Source organism: Chrysochloris asiatica, unplaced genomic scaffold, assembly GCF_000296735.1.
Source record: "Chrysochloris asiatica unplaced genomic scaffold, ChrAsi1.0 scaffold00004, whole genome shotgun sequence".
Lineage (NCBI taxonomy): Eukaryota > Metazoa > Chordata > Mammalia > Afrosoricida > Chrysochloridae > Chrysochloris > Chrysochloris asiatica.
The window spans coordinates 46,651,950-46,672,906 of record NW_006408522.1 but is presented as its reverse complement, the minus strand read 5'-3'; the positions used below and the strand labels follow the sequence as shown (position 1 = coordinate 46,672,906).

General features: G+C 42.0%; 2 protein-coding genes across 3 annotated transcripts in view; both read left to right on the top strand.

The window, feature by feature from the left end:
• The first annotated feature begins 1,366 nt into the window (after positions 1-1,366).
• Positions 1,367-1,857, top strand: NOP10 (NOP10 ribonucleoprotein). The gene is made up of 2 exons (XM_006831819.1): positions 1,367-1,420; positions 1,717-1,857. Exons 1-2 carry the CDS (start codon positions 1,367-1,369, stop codon positions 1,855-1,857), a joined length of 195 nt encoding a protein of 64 aa, XP_006831882.1.
• Positions 1,858-8,459: 6,602 nt separating this feature from the next.
• Positions 8,460-20,957, top strand: part of SLC12A6 (solute carrier family 12 (potassium/chloride transporter), member 6) — a 163,955-nt gene continuing 151,457 nt past the window's right edge. For both annotated transcript variants that reach the window (XM_006831815.1, XM_006831816.1), the window contains exon 1: positions 8,460-8,898. In XM_006831815.1, the coding sequence (XP_006831878.1) occupies positions 8,628-8,898 (271 nt within the window). In that variant the 5' untranslated portion in view covers positions 8,460-8,627. The remainder of the gene's footprint in view (positions 8,899-20,957) is intronic.

The following is a 20,957-nucleotide window of genomic DNA, read 5'->3' as shown; positions in this document are numbered from 1 at the left end:
CATAGCAGATTGGTTGTAGGCCCTTGATTTAATTCAATTAAAGGTTATATATTTTTAAAACCAAATTCAGAGCACATAGGTCACGGGAGCTGAATGTCTGAAATCAAGATCATCTCAGAAGATGCAGGGTGTATCTGTTACTATTGCTCCTTAGAAAGTTGGCCTGCTGTACACCAACAGCTCATTCCCATAAGCTCTGCAGTCTACAGCAGGCCCAGCCTTACCAGTGAAGCCCTTTACTGAAAAGCCCCACTACATCAAAAACTGCCATGTAACCTAAAGTTTCATAAGAAAATCCTTATTTTTGTTTGTTTAATTATTTTGCTATTAAATATTTAATTTTTATTAAGAAATAATTTTTAAATGCGTTAATACAATAGTATGGTTCGAAAGTCAAACTGCAAAACAGACTAAAACAACGAATCTTCCTCCCACCCCATTCTTCTGTTAAAAGAGTTCTCCATCACTGAAGAAACCAGTATTGTGATTTTTGTGCATCCTTGCAGAGAGATCTTATGCAGAGATATTTTATACAAATACAAGCAGTATTTTACGATCAGGCTTTTTTTGTTTTTACCATTAGAGGGTTGCAATGATTATCTTTGTCATATCTTGGTTCCAATTTTCGTTCCTTTAAGCTAGAGTCCTATAAGAATTTCTCCGTTCTTTTAAAATTCGAAATACCCCTACGAGGAGGTGCATCTTATTACGATATTATTAGTTACTTACCATATAAAAAAGAGCGCTGAATTTGCGGTAAAGAGACCTGAATTTGAATCTTGTCTCGTTCACTTAAACATACTTCACCAGTTTCATAAAATAACTTCACGCTCTCTTCGCTGTATAGAATATTGAATACCCATCATGCACTCTTTACCGCCAATACTTTGCAAAGGGACGGGAAAACCGGATGTAAAAGAGGGGAGGTAAGAAAACCTTTTTCTTGCTTTCCTAAAGTAAAGGGGCTCTGAATCTTAACATTTGTTTCTCCAAGCATTAGAAATCCACTCCCCTGCAATAGGAATAAATCTAACATTAAAAGCAGTATTCTAGTCATCAGTATACAACTCACATCCATCCCCACCCCCCTCTAACGCCTAGCAGTGCCTAGCACACAGTGGGTACACTCCACGTGTTTTAGAATGCTTGCAAGGTTGCAATTTGTACCCCCAGGCCAAATCCTGCACTAGCGCGCCCCCTCTCGGCCACTTGAAGACGAGGCCAATTATTGAACTACATTTCCCGAAATCCTTTGAGACAGACTTCCTGCTTCTCAGAAAGGAAATTGACAAACACGTGAGGCTGTTGAACCGAAGGAGTTTCAGGCGCTACTACGGAGGTAGTTGGAGTGTCTGGCAGTGGAATCATGTTTCTCCAGTATTATCTTAACGAAGAGGGAGACCGAGTATATACGCTGAAGGTAAGGACAGGAAACAGGATGGAAATGGTATGGTGAGAAATGTAGATGGAAGGATCTGGTGAGACTAGCCACCGAGTTGACCAGCCGAGTGAGGTATATCAGAAAGCTCAGACACGTAGCGTGGTTGAAGCTTTGGTGTAGAATTTCATGATTTGATCGTCGCGTTTCTGAATCTCATTTTGCCTTTTACGCGCGGCACCCATCTTATTCCAGCCTCTATCTACCTTATAGCCCCAGTGATTGAGTTTTCCCACCACTCTTGTACTGAGATCGTGTTTTCTTTTCTCCTCGAGCAGAAGCTTGATCCTCTGGGACAACAGACCTGTTCAGCCCATCCTGCTCGGTTCTCCCCAGATGACAAATACTCGCGACACCGAATCACCATCAAGAAACGTTTCAAGGTGCTTATGACCCAGCAACCACGTCCTATCCTCTGAGGATCCTGCTTAGTTCATGCCTCTTCTGCCGCCTGCCTGTTACCCTCGGAGACTACTCTTACCAAGTTCTGCGACGTGTGAGCCTTGAAGCCCAGTTTACCACCCTCGCTCTTTGGAATTCAGCCTTTGATCATGCTTATTTGAGGGAATCATGGTATCATCACCTTTAAAGGGAACAAGTTTGAATCTTAGTTATTGTGAATCACTGTCAGGTTATTAAAGACAAAATGCTTTTATTTTCAAGATCTTTTGTTTTGTGTGTTGTTAGAGAAAAGGATGGGTTAGAAAACAAAAACAAAGAATGAGGTAGACCATGGGGAGGAGGAAACCCCTGAGAATTGCAACAAGATCATTTGGAAGAAAATGATCTTGCTACTGATGTGGCGCCTTAGGATAAGCACTCGACCTCAGACTCAGCAGCCGCTCCTTGGATACCCTATGTTGTTGCTATGTGCCGTAGAGTCGGTTCTGACTCATAGCGACCCTGTACAGGATTTCGAAGGCTGTAAATCTTTACAGGAGCAGAAAGCCTCATCTATCTCCTGTGGAACAGATGTTAGTTTCGAACTGCTGACCTTGAGATTAGCAGCCCGGTTGTAAACACTACGCTTTGGAGTCCTGGTGTGGTGCTGGGGGTTAAAGCTCCAGACTGCAAAGTCGTTTGAACTGTAAGGTCAGCGGTTCAAGCTCACCAGTCAATTCTCGGAAACCCTAGACAGGGTCGCTATGGGTCGGAACCGACTCAATGGCACTTAACACTACCACCAGAGCTCCTTTGGGAACCCTATACAGGGTACTTATGAGTCAGAACTGGCTCGAGGGCACTTAACAACAGCAATCCTAGCTGGGAGGAGATGGGAGAAGGGTGCTGGGATAGGGAAGAAAGGTGGAGAAAGTATCTTGTACAACTGTCAGCATTCACTGAACAATACTCCTATTGTCACTTAAATAATTTCTTGCCCCTTTGAAATGACATTTTGACTCAAATGGAGCAGTTGCTTGAAAAAGTAATAGTCATTGTAGGGAGACAGACCACTGAATTGGACATTAGACTTGGGTTCTCCCCCCTTGTGTAAGAAAGTCACTTCACCTCCTTGGTCCCATTTTTCCCATCACTTCTAAATTCTTCTCCAATCCTGAAAGGTTCCATGAATCTTAATTTAGCTACAGTATCTGTATAACGTTTATGAATACAAGTGCTTTCTTACATCTTTACCGTTCCCCTGGAAATATTCCCAGGTTTTTAATTCTCTCCATCAAGTAATTGCCTTTTTATGTACATTGTGGGCTAAGCATTGGGCTGCTAATGTCAAGGTTGGCAGTTTAAATCTACTATCTGCCCTGTGGGAGAAAGATGAGGCTGCCTGTTGCCATAAAGATTTACAGTCTTGGAAACCCTAAGGAGCAAGCAGTTCTACTTTGTCGTATATCAGGTCACCATGAGTCAGAATTGACTTGATGGCAGTGGGGAACTGTGTATTATCTATGGCAGCTAGTATGTGGAACTCTAAATAGATTTTAATGTAGAAGATGAGATTTAAGATTTGTGTAGGAATTTTTGTTCATTTTTAAATTACTGTTGAAGGTTAAAGAAAAGTTTCTTAAAAACTGGGAGTGATTTCATAGAGCTTGAGCTTCTATCAATGGGCAACCACAAATGATCTTGAACATAGCACTTAACTTCCTGCTCCTAAGAGTCTTGGTGTGGTGTTGTAGGATAAGCACTGGACAGTAAGGTCGGTTTGAACTGCAAGATTGGCAGACTCACCAGCTGCTCCTCAGAAACTTTACAGGTTCCTATGAGTCAGATCCCACTCAAGTGCACTTAACAACTTCCTATTAGAAGGATGGTCAGGCAAAATACTGTCCTCAGGCATTTAAGAAATGCTAAATTGCTTCTTTCCTCTTGTCAGATTAATCAACCCAGTATTTCCCTGTCTCCACATGACCTTTGACATTGGATTTGAATATTGTTTGTTCAGGGCCACTGATTTAAAAATTGCTTTGTGGAGAATATAGTATTCTAATACTGCCATCTTTTCTATGTCAAAATTACAGACTCCAGAGTTACCTGTAACTTAAATCAGTGCAAATGTGGCTTATGAAACTGGTTCTAAAAAGGAATGGAAACATTTCTTTAGAATTGCCTTAGAAAACTTCAGGACAGCTGAGGCAGGGGAGAAAAAAATCTCTGGACTTGAGTCACATTGTTAAGTGCCGTCGAGTCAATTCCAACTCATAGCCACCCTATTCTATGTAGGGTTTCCGAGGAGCATCTGGTGAGCTTGAACTGCCGACCTTGAGATTCAAACCGACCTTGCAGCCCAGAGCATTATCCCATGAGACTTGGGTCATAGTCAACAGAAAACAGATGATTTAAAAATCAATTACTTAGAGGAATGATAAAATTAGATAATCTTTTCAGTCAGACAATTTTATTTCTTGACCAGTGTTTTTGCAGGATCTTGGGATTTCAGAGTTACCATACCCTAAGAAATGTAAAAAAATAATAAAATAAATCTGTTTGTGACTGGGAAAAGGGTCTGCGATTAAAGTTTGTTAAACTTTTAAGTAATCTTGGAGTCCTGGTGTGGCACTGTAGGTTGATGTGCTAGACTGCAAAATTGATTTGAACTGCATGGTTGGCAGTTCAAGCTCACCAGCTGTTCCTCGGAAATCCTTTACAAGATCACTATGGGTTGTTTAAGTTAGTAACTAATTTTTTAAACGGGGTGGGAAAGACAGCACTGTTTCTATCCTGTCTTCTGTGTAGCCAGAAATTAGAAGTATTCCTAATTTAAATAAAGAAGACAAACTACTGCACATACTGATGTTTTACTTAAGAGTTCCTCTAGTTATTAATAGCTCTGGAAGATGGTATGAGTTTGATTTAGCACTCAGAGACGGGCAGACGAGTAAAATATAATTGTTAGGTAATATATATATATATATAAAATTAAGTAAGGAGCTCTGGTAGCATAGTGGTTACGAATCGGGCTGCGAACTGCAAGGTCAGCAGTTTGAAACTACCAGTGGCCCCGTGGGAGAAAGATGAGGTGTTCTGCTCCCATAAAGATATACAGCCTCGGAAACCCTGTACAGGGTCGCTATAGGTCGGAACAGATTTGACTGCACTTAACAACAACAACATGTATAATTAAATGCAAATATAACTGGTGTGGTGGGGAGGGGATCAGCCCTTTCAAAAAATCTGCATTTCTGCAAAGCCTGGCTAAACAATTGAATTCTTAAGAAGGGTGGATTTCCTGCTGCTTCTAGTAAGAAAACTGTGAGCTTGAAAAAAATCAAGCTTGTTCACATTTTTAATAGGAATTTATTTCTGATTTTGTTGCCTGGATCTTTTTAATTGGAATTTAACTTTGTGTGCCATTTGAGAAAAGAAATGTATTGCCCGTGTCAGGTCTTAAATACAGTTCTGTTCCATTACTAAGAAAGTTGCTTAAAAATTACACTCATGAATGACAAGGACTCAGACAAAGTCAAGGTGTTTCTGGGTCCAAGTAGTGTAATTTCTTGATAAAATCCCTGATAACATAGTGGGTTACTGGCTGGGCTGCTAACCGAAAAGGTCAGTAGTTCAAATCTACCAGTAGCTCCGCAAGAGAAAGATGAAGCTTTCTGCTCCTGTGAAGATTTACAGCCTTGGAAACCCTATACAGGGTTGCTGTGAGTGATACCAACTGGACAGTACTTAACAACAATAGTAAATAACTAGGACAAAACACTGATGAGTCAACACTGAATACATTGATTTATGAACTAAATAAACACAAAAAATATTCTAGTGATAACTCATTAAGTCAAACACTAGGAATGGAATCAACAGGAAGTGTCTCAAAGTCTTCTCCAAGTCTAAAATTCTTTACCAGAAGTGGTCTTTAATGGAACTTTAAGCCTAACTAGAAAATGAGCATGTTGTTAAGTGCCGTGACGTCAGTTCCTATATAGGGTTTTCGAAGAGCGGCTGGTGGGTTTGAATTTCCAACCTTGCAGTTTAAACTAGTATTGTGGTCAAGTGCATTATACTGCGCCACAACATGAACACAGCATTTTTAAAAACAACAGGAGCAAAGAAATGTACAAAGTGTGTGTGAGAATTCTACTTTAGGAGTGGGCTTTGAACTTTAAGGTCAGCAGTTCAAAACTACCAGTTGTTCTGTGGGAGAAAGATGAGGCTTTCTGCTCCCTTAACGATTTACAGCCTCAGAAACCCTATACAAGGTCGCTATGAGTCTGAACCCACTCCACCGCACATAACCACCATCACCACCACTTTAGGATAGAATAACATATGAAATTCCAATGAGGATCATACTTAGGCATGTGGATTATAATTTTTTTTTCCTTAAATGTTTTATTGTGAATTATTTGATAGTTTACATAAGAGAACATTAGTTTTACATTCATTCTATCGTATATCATATCATTGCCATGGTTAAAATCCCCTCCATGCAATCCTTCCCCCGTACCCCGCAGGTCTTCAGCACACAATCCCTCTCCCTCTCTGGATCTAAAATCTCCAGCTGCTCCATCACTCCACTTCATCATCTCTGGCTCCATTTCAGGCATCACTGCTTCTCTGGGTAGGGTCCTGCGCTCTGCTCTTCTCCCTTGATGGTTCTAGGGACCTCTGTTCCTAGACTGAAAAGTTAATCACTCCCATCCTTGCTATAAAACGTCTACCTTTACATTTCCAACCCTCACAATCAGTCCTGATAACAATTATTCACTATTTTATCATAAGAGACCCGTCTGCATTTCATTGCATCAGCCCCTCCTATACAGATTGAATACTACTCACTGGAGATTCTACCTTCCTCCAGGCCCTCTGGATCTAGGTTCCCTCTTGAAAGCTTGTAAGCCAGTCACTTCTTGCCTTCGTAGCCCCCCACCCCCCATTTTGGGTAGCCAGTGTCCAAGTTGCCCATCCCTGTCTACTCTGTGTGTGGAGGGGGTGGGAATGATTCTTGCTGTAAGGACTTGTTCCCTCTTCTGTGCTACTGCTTTCATAGGTGTAGGTCAAGTTCATCAAATTGTATGATGGATTATAATTTTTAAGGAAATTATTAATTTTAGAGACGCTCTTAAAGATGGCTCTTGAGGTTCTGAGGATAAGGGATATTCGTCTGCTTTCTGAGATACCTTCAGAGTGAGTTGCTGCAACACAGATGAACCAAATAGAAAGATAGAATTTAGGTTTTTTAATGCTCCAGGGTCGGACCCGACTCGATGGCACTTAACAACAACAACAAATGCTCCAGGAGGCTCCGGACTACAATTCCCGCCATGCCCCAAACTTCTTATACTCGGCTCCGCCCCCCACACTCCGCCCTTGCCCTCGGGCGGACGCAAGCGCGTAGCTTTCCGTCACCTCGCGGGCGGTAGGGGCTGGGCGGGGCCTCCGGTCGTGCGTGAACCTCCCCGGTTCCGCCCTCTGGCCGCTACCCTAATCGCCTCTTCGGACGGTTAACCTCGAATGAGGAACGAGCGGGGAGGGGCTGCGGCGGCGCGGGCAGAGCCTGCCGGGCCTGGGGCTGGGGGCGGTGAGGTCACGTAACGGCTGCTCTGGCGTCCGGTCGGGGAGGGGGTGCCCTCCCCGGCGGCCCGAGTCTTCCTGCGCGCGCCGCGGCTCCGAAACAGTTACCGGGTTGTAAACAACAGCTGCGCGCGCACCGCGTCAGCTGGCGCCGGGATCCTGCACCTGCGACCTCCTTCTCCCCTTCTCTCCTCTGCCTTCTCCTCAACCCAGGGCAGCCTGCATGGCCGTCTCCTCCTCAGCCAGGACCCGAAGGACAGACGGCGAGGGGCTGGCCTGCACCGGGCATCTGGCAAAAGGGGGTGGCTCTTCCTGTCACACGCAGGAGAAACCCATTGAGCAGATCGTGGGTTCTATGGACTAGCAGCGACCTGCCACGACCCCGAGTTGCTGTTCGAGGTGTCTTGATCCGCTAGCCTTTTCCTCCCAGATCTCAGGGACCAGGAGAGCGGGGAGGCCACCTCCGCAGATCTCTCAGCAGCAGGAATCCGCTCAACCCCAGCACCCTCCTCTGCTCACCATCCTCTCTGCATTCTCCATCCAGTAGTGTGGGATATTTTTCCCGTTATGCATGCGCACCTTTCCCACGAGACCCAAGTGGATTGTCTGCCTCAAAAACATCGGGTGGTTCTGCACACACTTCCTCCAAGCCAAACCTGTGAGATATTCACCTGATACACAACAGGTGGTTGGTGTACACCTTTTTGCAATCCGATCAATGCTATATTCGCCTGACAAGGGAGGGCCTGCACGCACTCTGCTCAACTAGAACCGTGGGACATCCGCCAGATACAGGACTAACGACCTCTGCCGGAACCTGGGGGCTGAGGGGAGGGAGTCGCCATCCGCTGCTCTGAGACCATGGCACTGAGCCTTCAGCCCTGGACCAGGGCAGATAGCTAGATTGCTCTTTCTTCCGAAGGAACGAAGTTACCGAGATCGGTATTGTTTATGTTTTTTTTTTTTTTCTATATATAAAACAGCTCCCTCCCTCTTGCCCCCAAGTTATTGGCGGTGTACTTTCTAGAGTGGTTTGCTTGAATTCTGAATTGAAGTATTATTTGGAGTTTTTGTGTGGTGTGAATCAAGGTAACAGGTGTTTGTTGTTTTCTTTTGATAAATTTTATATTTCTTCAATCAAAATTAGCTAGCATATGAGAAAGGATTTGGGGGGCTTTTCCTTTCTTCTTTGTGCATAAAAAGAAAAAGAAAAATGCATCCTCCGGAAACCACCACCAAGATGGCTTCAGTTCGGTTCATGGTGACACCAACAAAGATTGATGACATTCCAGGATTGTCAGACACCAGCCCGGACCTCAGCTCTCGATCTAGTTCTCGAGTAAGATTTAGCTCCCGGGAAAGTGTGCCTGAAACCAGTCGCAGTGAGCCGATGAGTGAGATGTCAGGGGCCACCACTTCATTGGCAACTGTTGCTCTGGATCCAGCCAGTGACCGGACTTCCAACCCCCAGGATAATACTGAGGGTAAGTAGAAATACAGATGACAGAACACTTTAATAGCTGGCCCAGTTATCCAGGTGAATCATTTTCCCATTACACAATAATCGTCTGACTCCAAAGCACCTCTTTTTGAGATCCTTAGGAACCCTTTGGTGTAATAGTGGGTCTCTGCAGTAGTAATGTGGCATGTGAGGGGAAAAAAAGATATTATTTCCTCATTTGTGTCTCTTTAGAATGGAAATGGATATTTTGTTTAAGGATGTTTGTCAGAGTGTCGTAGTTTTCAGTTTGCTATGGTTAATGCGCCAAATTGCAAAGTCGTTTGAACTGCAAGGTCAGCGGTTCAAGCTCACCAGCTGCACCTTGGAAGCCCTACACAGGGTCGCTATGGGTTGCAATCGACTCGACGGCACTTAACAACAGCAACAACAATGGTTAAGTGCAGTCAAGTCAGTGAGTTTGAACTGCTAACCTTGTGGTTGGTAGTCCAGTGCTTATCCTCCAGTGCCACACCAGGATTCATTTTAGCATATCTAATACTGCCTAAAATTCAGTGGATTAGAGATGTGCTCTCTTAACAAGCCTTACAGTCTGCTTTTGAGGATAGTTCAGAGGAATAGCCATGGTTGTATCTTGGTACTTTCTTAAAACTTCAGATATTGTGTTCTCACGAAAGTATTTTTTTCTAGTTTATAATTTATATTCAAGGAGCTCTGGTAGCGTAGTGGTTACGAATCGGGCTGCGAACCTTAAGGTCAGCGGTTCGAAACTACCAGCTGCTCCGCGGGAGAAAGATGAGGCTTTCTACTCCCGTAAAGATTTACACCCTCGGAAACCCTATACAGGGTCGCTATGGGTCGGAACCGACTCGATGGCACTTAACAACAACAACAAATAATTTATATTCAAGAAACTGAGCTTACTCAAGATAATGCTGGATAGGCCTAGTTGTGCAGTCATTTCAAGTGGAGTGCTAAAGAGATTTGCTGGGCCTAGTGCCCACATAATTTCTGTTCTTTGAATTATAAATGAAATGTACTGAGCATTGAGTTTTTGTAGTCACAAAGTGGCACACAAGCCAATTTTTACTTATATTGCCCACCAGAGATACCCTTGCAGACTCCTGATGTGGCGCTGTAGGATTGGCACTGGACTGCAAACCACAAGGTCGGCAGTTCAAACCTACCAGCTGCTCCTCAGGAACCCTGTACAGGGTCACTATGAGTCAGAACCGACTTGAGGACACTTAGCAACAACAGAGAGACCCTTAGCTTTCTAAACCAATTCGTGTCAGCTGGCTTGGAATTTTTCACTTTTAAGTAGTGGGAAAGATGATAGAAGTGAGGGATGACATAAAGTGGAGAGATCAGAACATTTTTGGGGACTTAAGTAAAAAAGTTTGAGAACTGCTATATACTGTTACATGTATTTGTTGTTGTTAAGTGCTGTGAAGTTGGTTCCGACTCAGAGATATCCTGTGTAGGGTTTCCGAGGAGCAGCTGGTGAGTTTGAAGAGTGCTTCTACCACAGCACCACACCAAGACGCTACATAATTAATTTATGCTATATTCTAACTAATGTAGATCTTGTGATGAAAAGTTTCCTTAAGAATCTTAAAGACTTCAATATTTAACAGTTTGAAAACAAAGGGCAGCATTTACCCAAGGACAAAATTCAGAAGGGTTTGGAAAGGAAGAATAGAAAAAGGAAATACATGGAGGAAGTGGGATGAGTGATGTTACATTGTGGGGACTACAATCAATAACATGAAACAAAAAGTGTATGAATTGTTAAAGGGAAAACTGATTTGCTCTGTAAACCTTTACCCAATTCACAATACAAAGTTGTTGTTTGTTTGTTTGTTTTTTAAATAATGGTATTCTACCCAACTTTGAAAACCACTCACATGTGAAACAAGGCTCATGCAACTGTTTTCCGGTGTCAGGAAATATAGTTTCTCCTAATATAGGGTGCCTGGTGTGGCGCTGTGGGTTAATGCGCCAGACTGCAAAGCTGTTTGAACTGCAAGGTCGGCGGTTCAAGCTCACCAGCTGCTCCTTGGAAACCCTATACAGGGTCGCTATAGGTCAGAATCGACTGCACGGCACTTAACAACAACAACAACAATATAGGGTGCAAGGAGCTCTGGTATGAATCGGACTGCTAACCTCAAGGTTGGCAATTCGAAACTATCAGCCATTCCGCAGGAGAAAGATGAGACTTTCTGCTCCCATAAAGATTTACAGCCTCAGAAACTTTGTGCAGGGTCGTTATATGTTGGAACTGACTCCATGGTACTTAACAACAACAACAACAAATATAGGGTGCAGGAAGCCAGAGTGATTTTAGTTCCTTAATTCTGTTTGTGTTTTTTTAATGCCTGGAGACAAACTAGAGTTGGTAATTTAGTTCTAGAACCCATTCACCTTTCATTCATCTCAATTCAAAGGCTATTTCATCTATTATGGGAATATTACAGGTTGGTTCCTAGATTTGGTTAATTTCAAGTTCTTGACAAAGTAGATAGCTTCAAAAGTTTATGGAAAAATGGAATGAAGAGAGAATAGAAATTTTTCTAAGAACTTTTTGAAGCCCTCTAGTGTGTATTACTGTGCCAAAATTATATTGTGGAATAAAAAATGATTTTTCATCCTCCACATTAATTTCAGATTGTAGTTTTCATTTTTATCCACCATACTATATTTGTTGCTCTTGTTGGTTAAGTGCCAGCCATCATGTTGATTCGACCGCATAGTGACCCTGTGTTGGGTTTCCGAGGAGTGGCTTGTGGGTTTCAACCTCCAACTTTGTGGCTAGCAGTTCAGTGTTTATCCTACAGTGCCAGACTATATTTAAGTTATAAAAAATACCAGGTAAAGCTAACAGTGTTAATTTTTTGTTGTTGTTGTTGTTATTAGGTAAACTTATAGTTAATTATTATTAGACTTTTGACTTATATCTTATAGACTTGTATCTTTACTATCTTTTAAGAAGTGGCCTTATTTCAGTAATGTGTTCCTCTTGCAGAACAGGGTCCTTGTCCTGCTCTTCTTATCTTTTAGCATTCTTCACAGCCCTGGAATGGTATAGTCTTGCAGCATAGGGGTAAAACTAGAGACATGCTTCTTCTTGTTGTTGTTAAGTGCTGTCATGTCAGTTTTGACTCATTGTGATTTTGTATATATAGGGTTTCCAAGGACAACTGGTGAGTTTGAACCACCAATCTTAGGGTTCAAACCGACATTGCAGTCCAGTGCTTTATCCTACAGTGCCACACCAGGACTCCAGAGACATGTTTAGGTGCAGACTATGTTGTTTTAGGTGGGTTTAGACAGTAATGCGTGTCACTATCCTAACATTCCTAAGAATAGTTTAAATGCTCTCTGTACTAAATGAGGGTAATTAGCAGTCCAGCATTAGATTGCACTTTTTCCTATTTTCAGGAAACTCGTTTCTGAACTTTTTCTAATGAGCTACTTAAACAAAAAATTTTTATTCTTGTGATGACTGTTACCCTGTGATTTCCCCACCATTAGCATTGTTTAGAAATATAATCATTACAGCTTTTGTTTAATAATATGTGTATGCCCTTGTTAGGCTTAGAAGTAGATCTTTAAAGGGTGTTGCTAAGAAAATCAAGGACATATGTTAGCCTGTATCTTTTGGTGGGGGGTTTGATTTAGCACAAGAAAACAACTACCTCTCTACATTTGACTCTCACCTTAAGTTCAGTGTAATTAGAAATTGTGTTTGCTGCACAATTTACAAGTCTGTGAATTTTTTAGCCCTTTTCACATTCTTCAATGGATTATACCATCAATATGTTTTCCCCTTTTCCACAATTCCTTTGCTTTCCACATTTTTTGCTAATGTAAAAAATGATAAGCATTTTTTACATAAATGTGCAAATAGTTACCTGCTCTATTGCTGTCCAGTCTGTTCTGACTCATAGCAACCCTATAGGATAAAGTAGAACTGCTCCATAGGGTTTCCCAAGTTCTATGGCAGCAGACGAACACATCTTTCTAACTCATCATGGTTGTTGGGTTCAAACTGCTGACCTTTTGGTTAGCAGTTAAGTGTTCACCAGGGCTCATCAATGATAGTCATTTGGTTAATTTAACTAATTGTTAAAATAATAATACATAAAATAACATGGAACATACTTGTATATGTATTATTCAGGCTTTGATATATTTCAGCTGTTTATAATTCAACAAATGCCTGAGCATGTATGAGGCATTATGATAGAAACTGTAGGTTCGGCCTTTGGGAACTCATACTATAGTAGTGAAAATGGTAAGTACCCATACCCATTCCTTCACCAGAGTTTTACTGAACACTTATCATGGTTCAAGTCTTGTACTGGATGTTAAGAATGTAGAATCTGGGGCAGAAGTCCATTATCTGCTCTCAGGAAATTTATGATGAAATAGAGAAAATAAACAAGCTTTGATGCAAGTTATTATGCTAGGTGATAATGCAACAATAGAAATATACTTAAGTATAGGGAAGAAGTGGCCTTCTAAGGTGCAACTATTGGTCTCTCCATGTGTGGAAGAAAGAAGAGTGATGAGAATTGAAGTTGCTTGGACTCCATTAGACCAGCGGACTAATGAAACATGTGAACATCAGTCTCCATGACTCTGAGACCAGAAGAACTAGATGTACCCAACTACTACTACCAACTGCTCTGAATGGTTATCGTATTTTAGAGGATCCCAGATAGAGTGGGAGAAAATGTGGAACAAAACTCAAAATTACGTTTAAAAAAAACTGGACTTACTGGTCGGAAAGAGACTGAAGGAACGGGAGACTGGCCCTTGACCACCATTCGGGGCGAGAAAGAAACTCACCCTCATGGTCCAATGTTCAGCTAAGCAGAACATACAGGGGACAACAACACTACTAAGGTATGCACACCATAGAATTGTCAGTCATTCAAAATCAAAAGGGCAACATTTACCTATGGACAATGAGAAGGGATAGGAAGATGGATGGAATGGAAACAGGAACCACAGGAGGAAGTGGAAAAACTGTTGTTGCATAGATGGATAGCAATGATTTGTTAAATGTAAAACTGATGATCTTGTCTGTAAACCATCACTCAATTAACAATAAAAATTAAAAAACAACAAAAACACTAGAGTTGGCTGTTTAATAAAAAATGACTTCCAAAACAAGTACAGGGAAGAAATATAAAGAATGGAGGTAAAATGGAACAGTTGAAGGGAGATGTAAAAGTATTAAAGACTGTGGTTACATGGTTGAACATTGGTGTTAACAGTTTCAGAGGTGCAACAGCTCCAATCTTAACATGGTATTAGTGTGCAGCTGTCAGAGTGGGTTTCTGAAATGAAAAGTCAGCTGTGTTAGGGAGCTCTAAGTGTTCCAGTATTGAGACTGGCTTTTGCCAAGTTTTTATTGAAAAATATCAGGTGATAAAACCCATGGTGACTGAGTCAGTTCTGACTCCTAGCAACCCTATGTAAGTTTTTTGAGACTAAATCTTTATGGGAACAGACAGCCTCATCTTTCACCTGTGAAAAAGTTGTTGAGTTTGGACTGCCTTCCAGTTAGAAGTCCAGTGTCTACCACCAGGGATTATTGATAGGTGATACTAAACCAGAAAACTCACTGCCATTAAGTCAACTCCAACTCATAGGAAACCTATGTAGGGTTTCTAAGGCTATAAATCTTTATAAGAGCAGAAATCCCCATCTTTCTCCTGAGGAGCAGCTATTGGATTTGAATTGCTGAGCATGTAGTTAGCGATCCAGTGCTCATCCTACAGTGCCACCAGGGTTCCTTTGTTGTTGTTAGGTGCCATTGAGTCAGTACTGACTCATAGCGACCCTATGTATAACAGAACAAAACACTACCCTTACAATTGTTTGAACCACGCTTGAGCCCATTGATGCTGCCACTTTGCCAATCCATCTTGCTGGGGGTCTTCCTCTTTTTCTCTGACCCTTAGAGATACAAAAATAATTTAGGCCTTATAACTGATTGGAATACCTAAAATGAGGCCAGAACTTGTCCAGTGAAGGAGGCTTCCTGTGGAGCCTTTGCATTGCATAAGACCATAGGTGGAATCCTGATCCCCATGCAGAATCTTCTGAGGTGGGAAATTTCTGCTTGAAAGGACAAGCAGACCAGCCTGGAGCAGCTAGAAGAACAGAAGATACTTCTTGAAAGAAAGACCAGCAAGGGAAAAAAAAAAAAATGGCAGTCTGATTGACTACTACAAGAATAAGCAAGTTGTTTGCCTGGGAGTCATCAAGGCAAGCAGTCGGGTCCCCTCAGGGCAAACCCCCTTCCAAGACTGAGACTCAAGGGGAATACACCAGCAGGCATGTGGTCTTGCTAGTGACCACGTTGGTCTACCGATAAGGGGAAGTGGGAGAAGAACAACATTGAAGCTGTGAGCTAAGACCTACCATGTTCAACAGACTTCTGTCAACCCGAGTTGAGACCTGGTTGGCAAGGTCTGGGGACTCCTGGGCCCAGAGACATTGACGGGGCCACAGAGGACCAGAGCGGAGAGTGAAGCATCCAGCTGATATGAAGTGAGGGGAGATATACAAGAACACCCACACTTGCAGATAGTACCCACTTGAACTGGCTTCAATGGCTGGATGATTAGAACTCGACTAGACGAAGAAAGAAGAAGAAAAAAAGAGTAATCTGCTACAATTTGATTAACTTGGCCTATACTTATGGATGTAGTAGCTCAAAAGAGGGAACAAATTGTTATAGTGAGGATCATCCCCACTCCCTCAGTACACAGGGTTGACAGAGATAGGCAATTTAGACATTGGCTACCCAAAATGGGGGGGTTACAAAGGCATGAAGAGACTGGCTTACAAACTTTCAAGATGGAGTGTAGTTGCAGAGGGGGCGGGGGAAGGTAGAATCTCCGCTGAGTGGTTTCCTACTTGTCTGGACTGGGCTGATGAGAGGAGATGGGGTTCAACAGTGAATAATTGCTATCAGGACTGACTGTGAGAGTTGCAAATGTAAAGGAAGACATTTTGTAACAAAAGGAGGGGAGTGCTTGATTTTGCAGTTCAGGTGCAGAGGACCCTGGAATCATCAAGGGAGAAAAGCGGAGTGCAGGACCCTATCCAGAGAAGCAGTGACGTGTGACACAAGAGATGGAGGCAGAGATGATGACATGGAGAGATGGAGTGGGTGGGAACACTGGACTCAGGAGGAAGTGGGGCTGTGTGCTGACGGCCGAGGTGCAGGCATGTGGGGTGTACCCTTTGGTTGTTTGATGATGCATGGAGGGGATTGTAAACATTGGAATGAAACGAAATACAATATGATGAATGTAAAACTGATGTTCTCCCATATAAACTATCACTCAACTCACAAAACTTTTAAAAATAGTAACTTACGCTTTTAAAGAGTCACCTAATTTATGAAACATTTATGATTCAAACCCATATCCTGGGAATAGATCAGGTCTTTATGTCCCTAAGTATTGATATTATAAGACTGTTGTGGTAACAACTGTATCACTTTATTTTGTTTTTAATGTGTACCATCTTTCTCAAGTAAGCTACCAGGTTCTTAAGGACAGGGATATAAAATTATTTGTCTTTGAATCTTTAGCACCAAATTATAATGTGTGATGCCCCAACATAACTATTGTTAGGTGCTTTCAGGTAAGTTTTACTCAGTGTGACCTAATGGAATAGAGTAGATCTGCCCCCATAGAGTTTTCTAGACTGTAATCTTCATGGGAAGAAGCCACATATGTCTCCTGCAGGGTCTCTGGGTGCCTTTGTACCACAGCACCTTTTAGGTTCAGAGCTGGGTGCTTATTGTTACCCCACGAGTGCTTCTTCCCACATAGCTCTCAAAACTCCCATCTCACTGCCATCCAGTCATTTCCGATTTACAGTAACCCTGTATAGAGTTTCTGAGCAGAAATCCTCATCGTTCTCCCACAGAGCAGCTGGTGGGCTTGAACTGTTGACCTTGTGGTTAGCAGTCCAGTGCTTATTTTACAACATCTGTTGTCGTTAAAGGCCATTGAGTGAGTATTGCTTACCTTGCTATTGGAGTCCTGGTGTGATGCTGAAGAATAAGCACAGCACTACTACCTACAAGATTTGCACTTCAAACCCACCAGCTGGTCCTCAGAAACCATCTAGCTTTATGAGTCGGCACCTATTCGACAGCGTTTAATTACAGTAGTCTTGTGGTTAGACTTGTTCCGTGCTATCAAGTCAGTTCCGACTCAGCAACCTTAACATATAACAGAGAGAAACACTGCCTAGTCCTGTATCATCCTCTCAATAGTCCATTATTGCTGCCACTGTGTCAATCCATCTTGTTGAGGGTCTTCCTCTTTTGTTCACTGACCTTCCACTTTTCCAAACATGATGTTCTTCTCCAGGGACTAATCTTGATAATTTGTCCAAACTGAGAGAGGCAAAGTCTCACCATCCTGGTTTCCAAGAAGCATTCTGGCTGTATGTCTTCCAGGACAGATTTATTTGTTCTTTTGGTAGTCCATGGTTGTTGTTGTTGTGAAGTGCCGTCAACTTGATTCCGACCCTTAGCGACCCCGTATAGGGTTTTCGAGGAGCAGCTGGTGAGCTTGAACTGCCAATCTTGCGGTTCAAATGGCTTTGCAGTCTGGTGCATTAACCCAGTGCCACACCAGTAGTCCATGGTACTTTCAGTATTCTTCTCCAACACCGTAATTCAAATGCATGATTCTCCTCCAGTCTTCCTTATTCATTGTCCAACAGGTTACAATTCAGGGTCAGAGATGCTCAGGACATAGTTGTTCAAGTCAGGACAGCTTTTTCGCAGTCATGCTCACAGGTAGGCCTTTTTCTGTCCAGCCAATGTTACAAAACTTTTAGGACTGATAAATGCCCACAGGACACACCACTCCATCATAAATAAACCTCAGCCTGAAGGCACTCAGCTTTAGCTCTGTGAGTCAGCAAACCTAACTTCTCATCTGCTTACTCCCCTATAATTAATTACCTGGAGGCACCCTACACTGTAAGCAAGCCTTCTGCCCAAAGTCACACAGTTTCATTGCTCTCTGGGCTCTGAAGCTCACTGCTGTCTCATGCTCTAGTTCTTGGTTCTGCTGCTGCTGTTTCTATGCCACATCTCCGGTTTCACAGCTTTCTGTCCCAGAGTGAGGAGGTTCAATTCTCAGGGATCTCTGGGTCTATAGGATATGCTCCACTTCTTACTCCTTTTTTTTTTTTTTTTTTTTAACTTTTTGTTAGGAATCGAGTGAAGATTTTCAGAGTAGATCATCAGTATTACATTCATCAACTCATATATACTTTGTTTCAACTTAATGATTGCAATCCCTCCATGTAACAACAGTTAATACCCCTTCTTACTTTTGGTTCTTATTTCCATTCTACCCTCCTTCCCAACCATACTGAACTCTGTCTTTTTGTAAACATTGCCCTCTTGATCTTGAATGTTGACCATTCCATGGTGAGCATACCTTATAAGTATTGTCCTCACTATATCTCTGGTAGCATAGTGGTTACGAATCAGGCTGCAAACCGCAAGGTCAGGAGTTCGAAACTACCAGCTGCTCCGCGGGAGAAAGATGAGGCTTTCTGTTCCCATAAAGATTTACAGCCTCGGAAACCCTGTTCAGGGTCGCTAAGGGTTGGAACCAACTCGACAGCACTTAACAACATATACCTATCTTCCGCCCAGCTGAAAATTGAACCACAAGCGGGAGTTTCATTCCAGACCTAAGGGTGGCCATGGTCCTAGTGTCAGGTACCTACCTTCTCTTTCTGACCAGTAAGACTGGCCTTGTTTTTCTTTTTTTTTTTTTTTTAATACTTTTGAATTTGTCCCACATTTTCTCCCACTCCATCTATCATTTTTTTTGCCAACCTCCAACTTGTATGTTGCCTTCCCTGTCACCCTAGTTTGTTTCCGTGGGAGAAAGATGAGGCTTTCTGCTCCCACAAAGATTTACAGCCTCGCAAACCATTTACAGGGTCAGTATGAGTTGGCACCGTCTCCATGGCATATAACCAACCAACCAACCCTCTAAGCCTGGCTCGTCTTTGATGGTAATAAGACCTTCTCTCCTGCTTCTGAGATGGATTATTTTATACTCATGATAGAGGTTCAGGTTTTTACCATTACAGTCAACTCTGTTAACATCCACAGCTGAATTATATCCTATCTGTATCTTTTCCCACCTTTCTTACTCAGACCCATCAGGAAGGGTCATTTTGTGGTTGCAAAGACTAAGGCTACAAGAGACATATTAAACAATTCACTACATCACATGCTGTATAAGGAAGACGAATAATTTTATAAAAACAAATTTAGTGCCTTCTTAACTTGCCTGATAGCATTCTCTGATGTGTGTGTGTGTGCTTTTCCGTATCACTTGTTCATGCTTTTTTTCTCTTTTCCATAGTACACAGCCAATGATAAAATTTTAGTTTTATACTAGTTTACACCACAAGAAACAGACAATTCTAGAATATGGACATTTAATTAAATTATTATTATTATAGATTATATAAATTATTATATTACAGCAGATACATGACATGTGGTGGAGGAGGGGCTTAGTAAGGGAGGAAAAAATTTATACATGAGAAGGGGCATGTCAGTCCAATGAAATATGTGGACTTTAGATAGTGATTTGAACAAAAACAACTATAAAAGGACACTTGAGATAATTGGGGACATGTACTAGGTATTAAATGATATTAAGGAATTATTGTTAATTTTCTTAGATGTGTGTAGCATTGTGACTGTGTAAAGAAAACTTAAGTATTCTTATCTGTTGTTGTTGTTAAGTGCCGTGGACCCTGCACAGGGTTTCCGAGGCTGTAAATCTTTACGGGAGCAGAATGCCTCATCTTTCTCTCGCGGAACTGCTGGTAGTTTCGAACTGCTGACCTTGCGATTCACAGCTCGATTCGTAACCACTACGCTACCAGAGCTCCTTATTCTTATCTGTAGAGATACAAATTGAAGTTTTTACAAATGAAATGTTCCTGGGATTTATTTTAAATTAATCCACCCCTTTCCCACTGCCCTCCGAAAGGAAAAATGAGAGAGAGTAGACAAAACTAGATTGGCAAATTTTGTCAGTTTGTTGATACAGAGTAAAAGGTGTGTGAGGATTCATTTTATTGTTTCATTTACTGTTTGTGTGTGGTTAAAAGTATGTATAATATAATTTTTTAAAGTTCAATTGAAACTAAGAGTGGTGCTTTAATTGAAAGGGATATTTTTCTTTCATCTGTCCTAGAGGTTTGATTAAAATCAGTGATTGGTCCTAACTTATCTTTATCTTTGACTATATCTTCTATCTCCTCACTAATTCTTCCCACCTTGAGGCACATTTTTTCCTCTCAGTGCTGCCTTTCTTGATCCCAGGTTCTCATAAACTTACATTTGCTTTTACCTTTACTCTTCTGGAGGGAAGCAAATGAAGAAGTACATTCCTGGGGACTTGGAGCCTACAGAAGCCCTGTTTTCCTGTTTTAAGGTAGTTCCCAATGTTGATATTTAAGGCAACTTGTAATGACCTTTGAGAATGATACTGTATTATAACTTTTTGGATCTTAGTTGCCTCACCTTTTGTTTCCTTTGCCTAATAAATGCATTTGGACAAGCTGGGTCTTTGCAATCTCTTAGCAGGTACCCTTTCTTTTACACTCTGAGCCTTTTTATGTTTCTGAGCTCATGATTTGCCTTGGAGACACACACGCTGGGTTTCAGGCCCTTCCCATACCTGTGTAGCCCGAGACTTCTGTGTATACTCTGCTTAGCCATACCTGTTGAGCCTGTTAGCTCAGAATAATGCAAATTATGTGTGTTTTAAGTTCATGATGATGTGTGTTTCTTATCAGTTGTAGTGGTGGTGGTTACGTGCAAAGAGTCTGTTCTCACACATAGTGATCCTGTATATAGGGTTTCCAAGGCTGTGAATCTTTATGGAAGCAGAAAGCCTCATCTTTCTCCCACAGAATGGCTTGTAGTTTTGAACTGCTGACATTAAGGCTAGAAGCCTGACTCATAACCATGACACTATTCCAAAGCTA

What these genes read in the sequence shown, in the direction of transcription:
- NOP10 (XM_006831819.1), top strand. Translation starts at nt 1,367, where the DNA reads ATGTTTCTCCAGTATTATCTTAACGAAGAGGGAGACCGAGTATATACG. An exon ending in ACCGAGTATATACGCTGAAG is followed by an intron (nt 1,421 to 1,716) that starts GTAAGGACAGGA and finishes CTCCTCGAGCAG; the next exon opens with AAGCTTGATCCTCTGGGACA.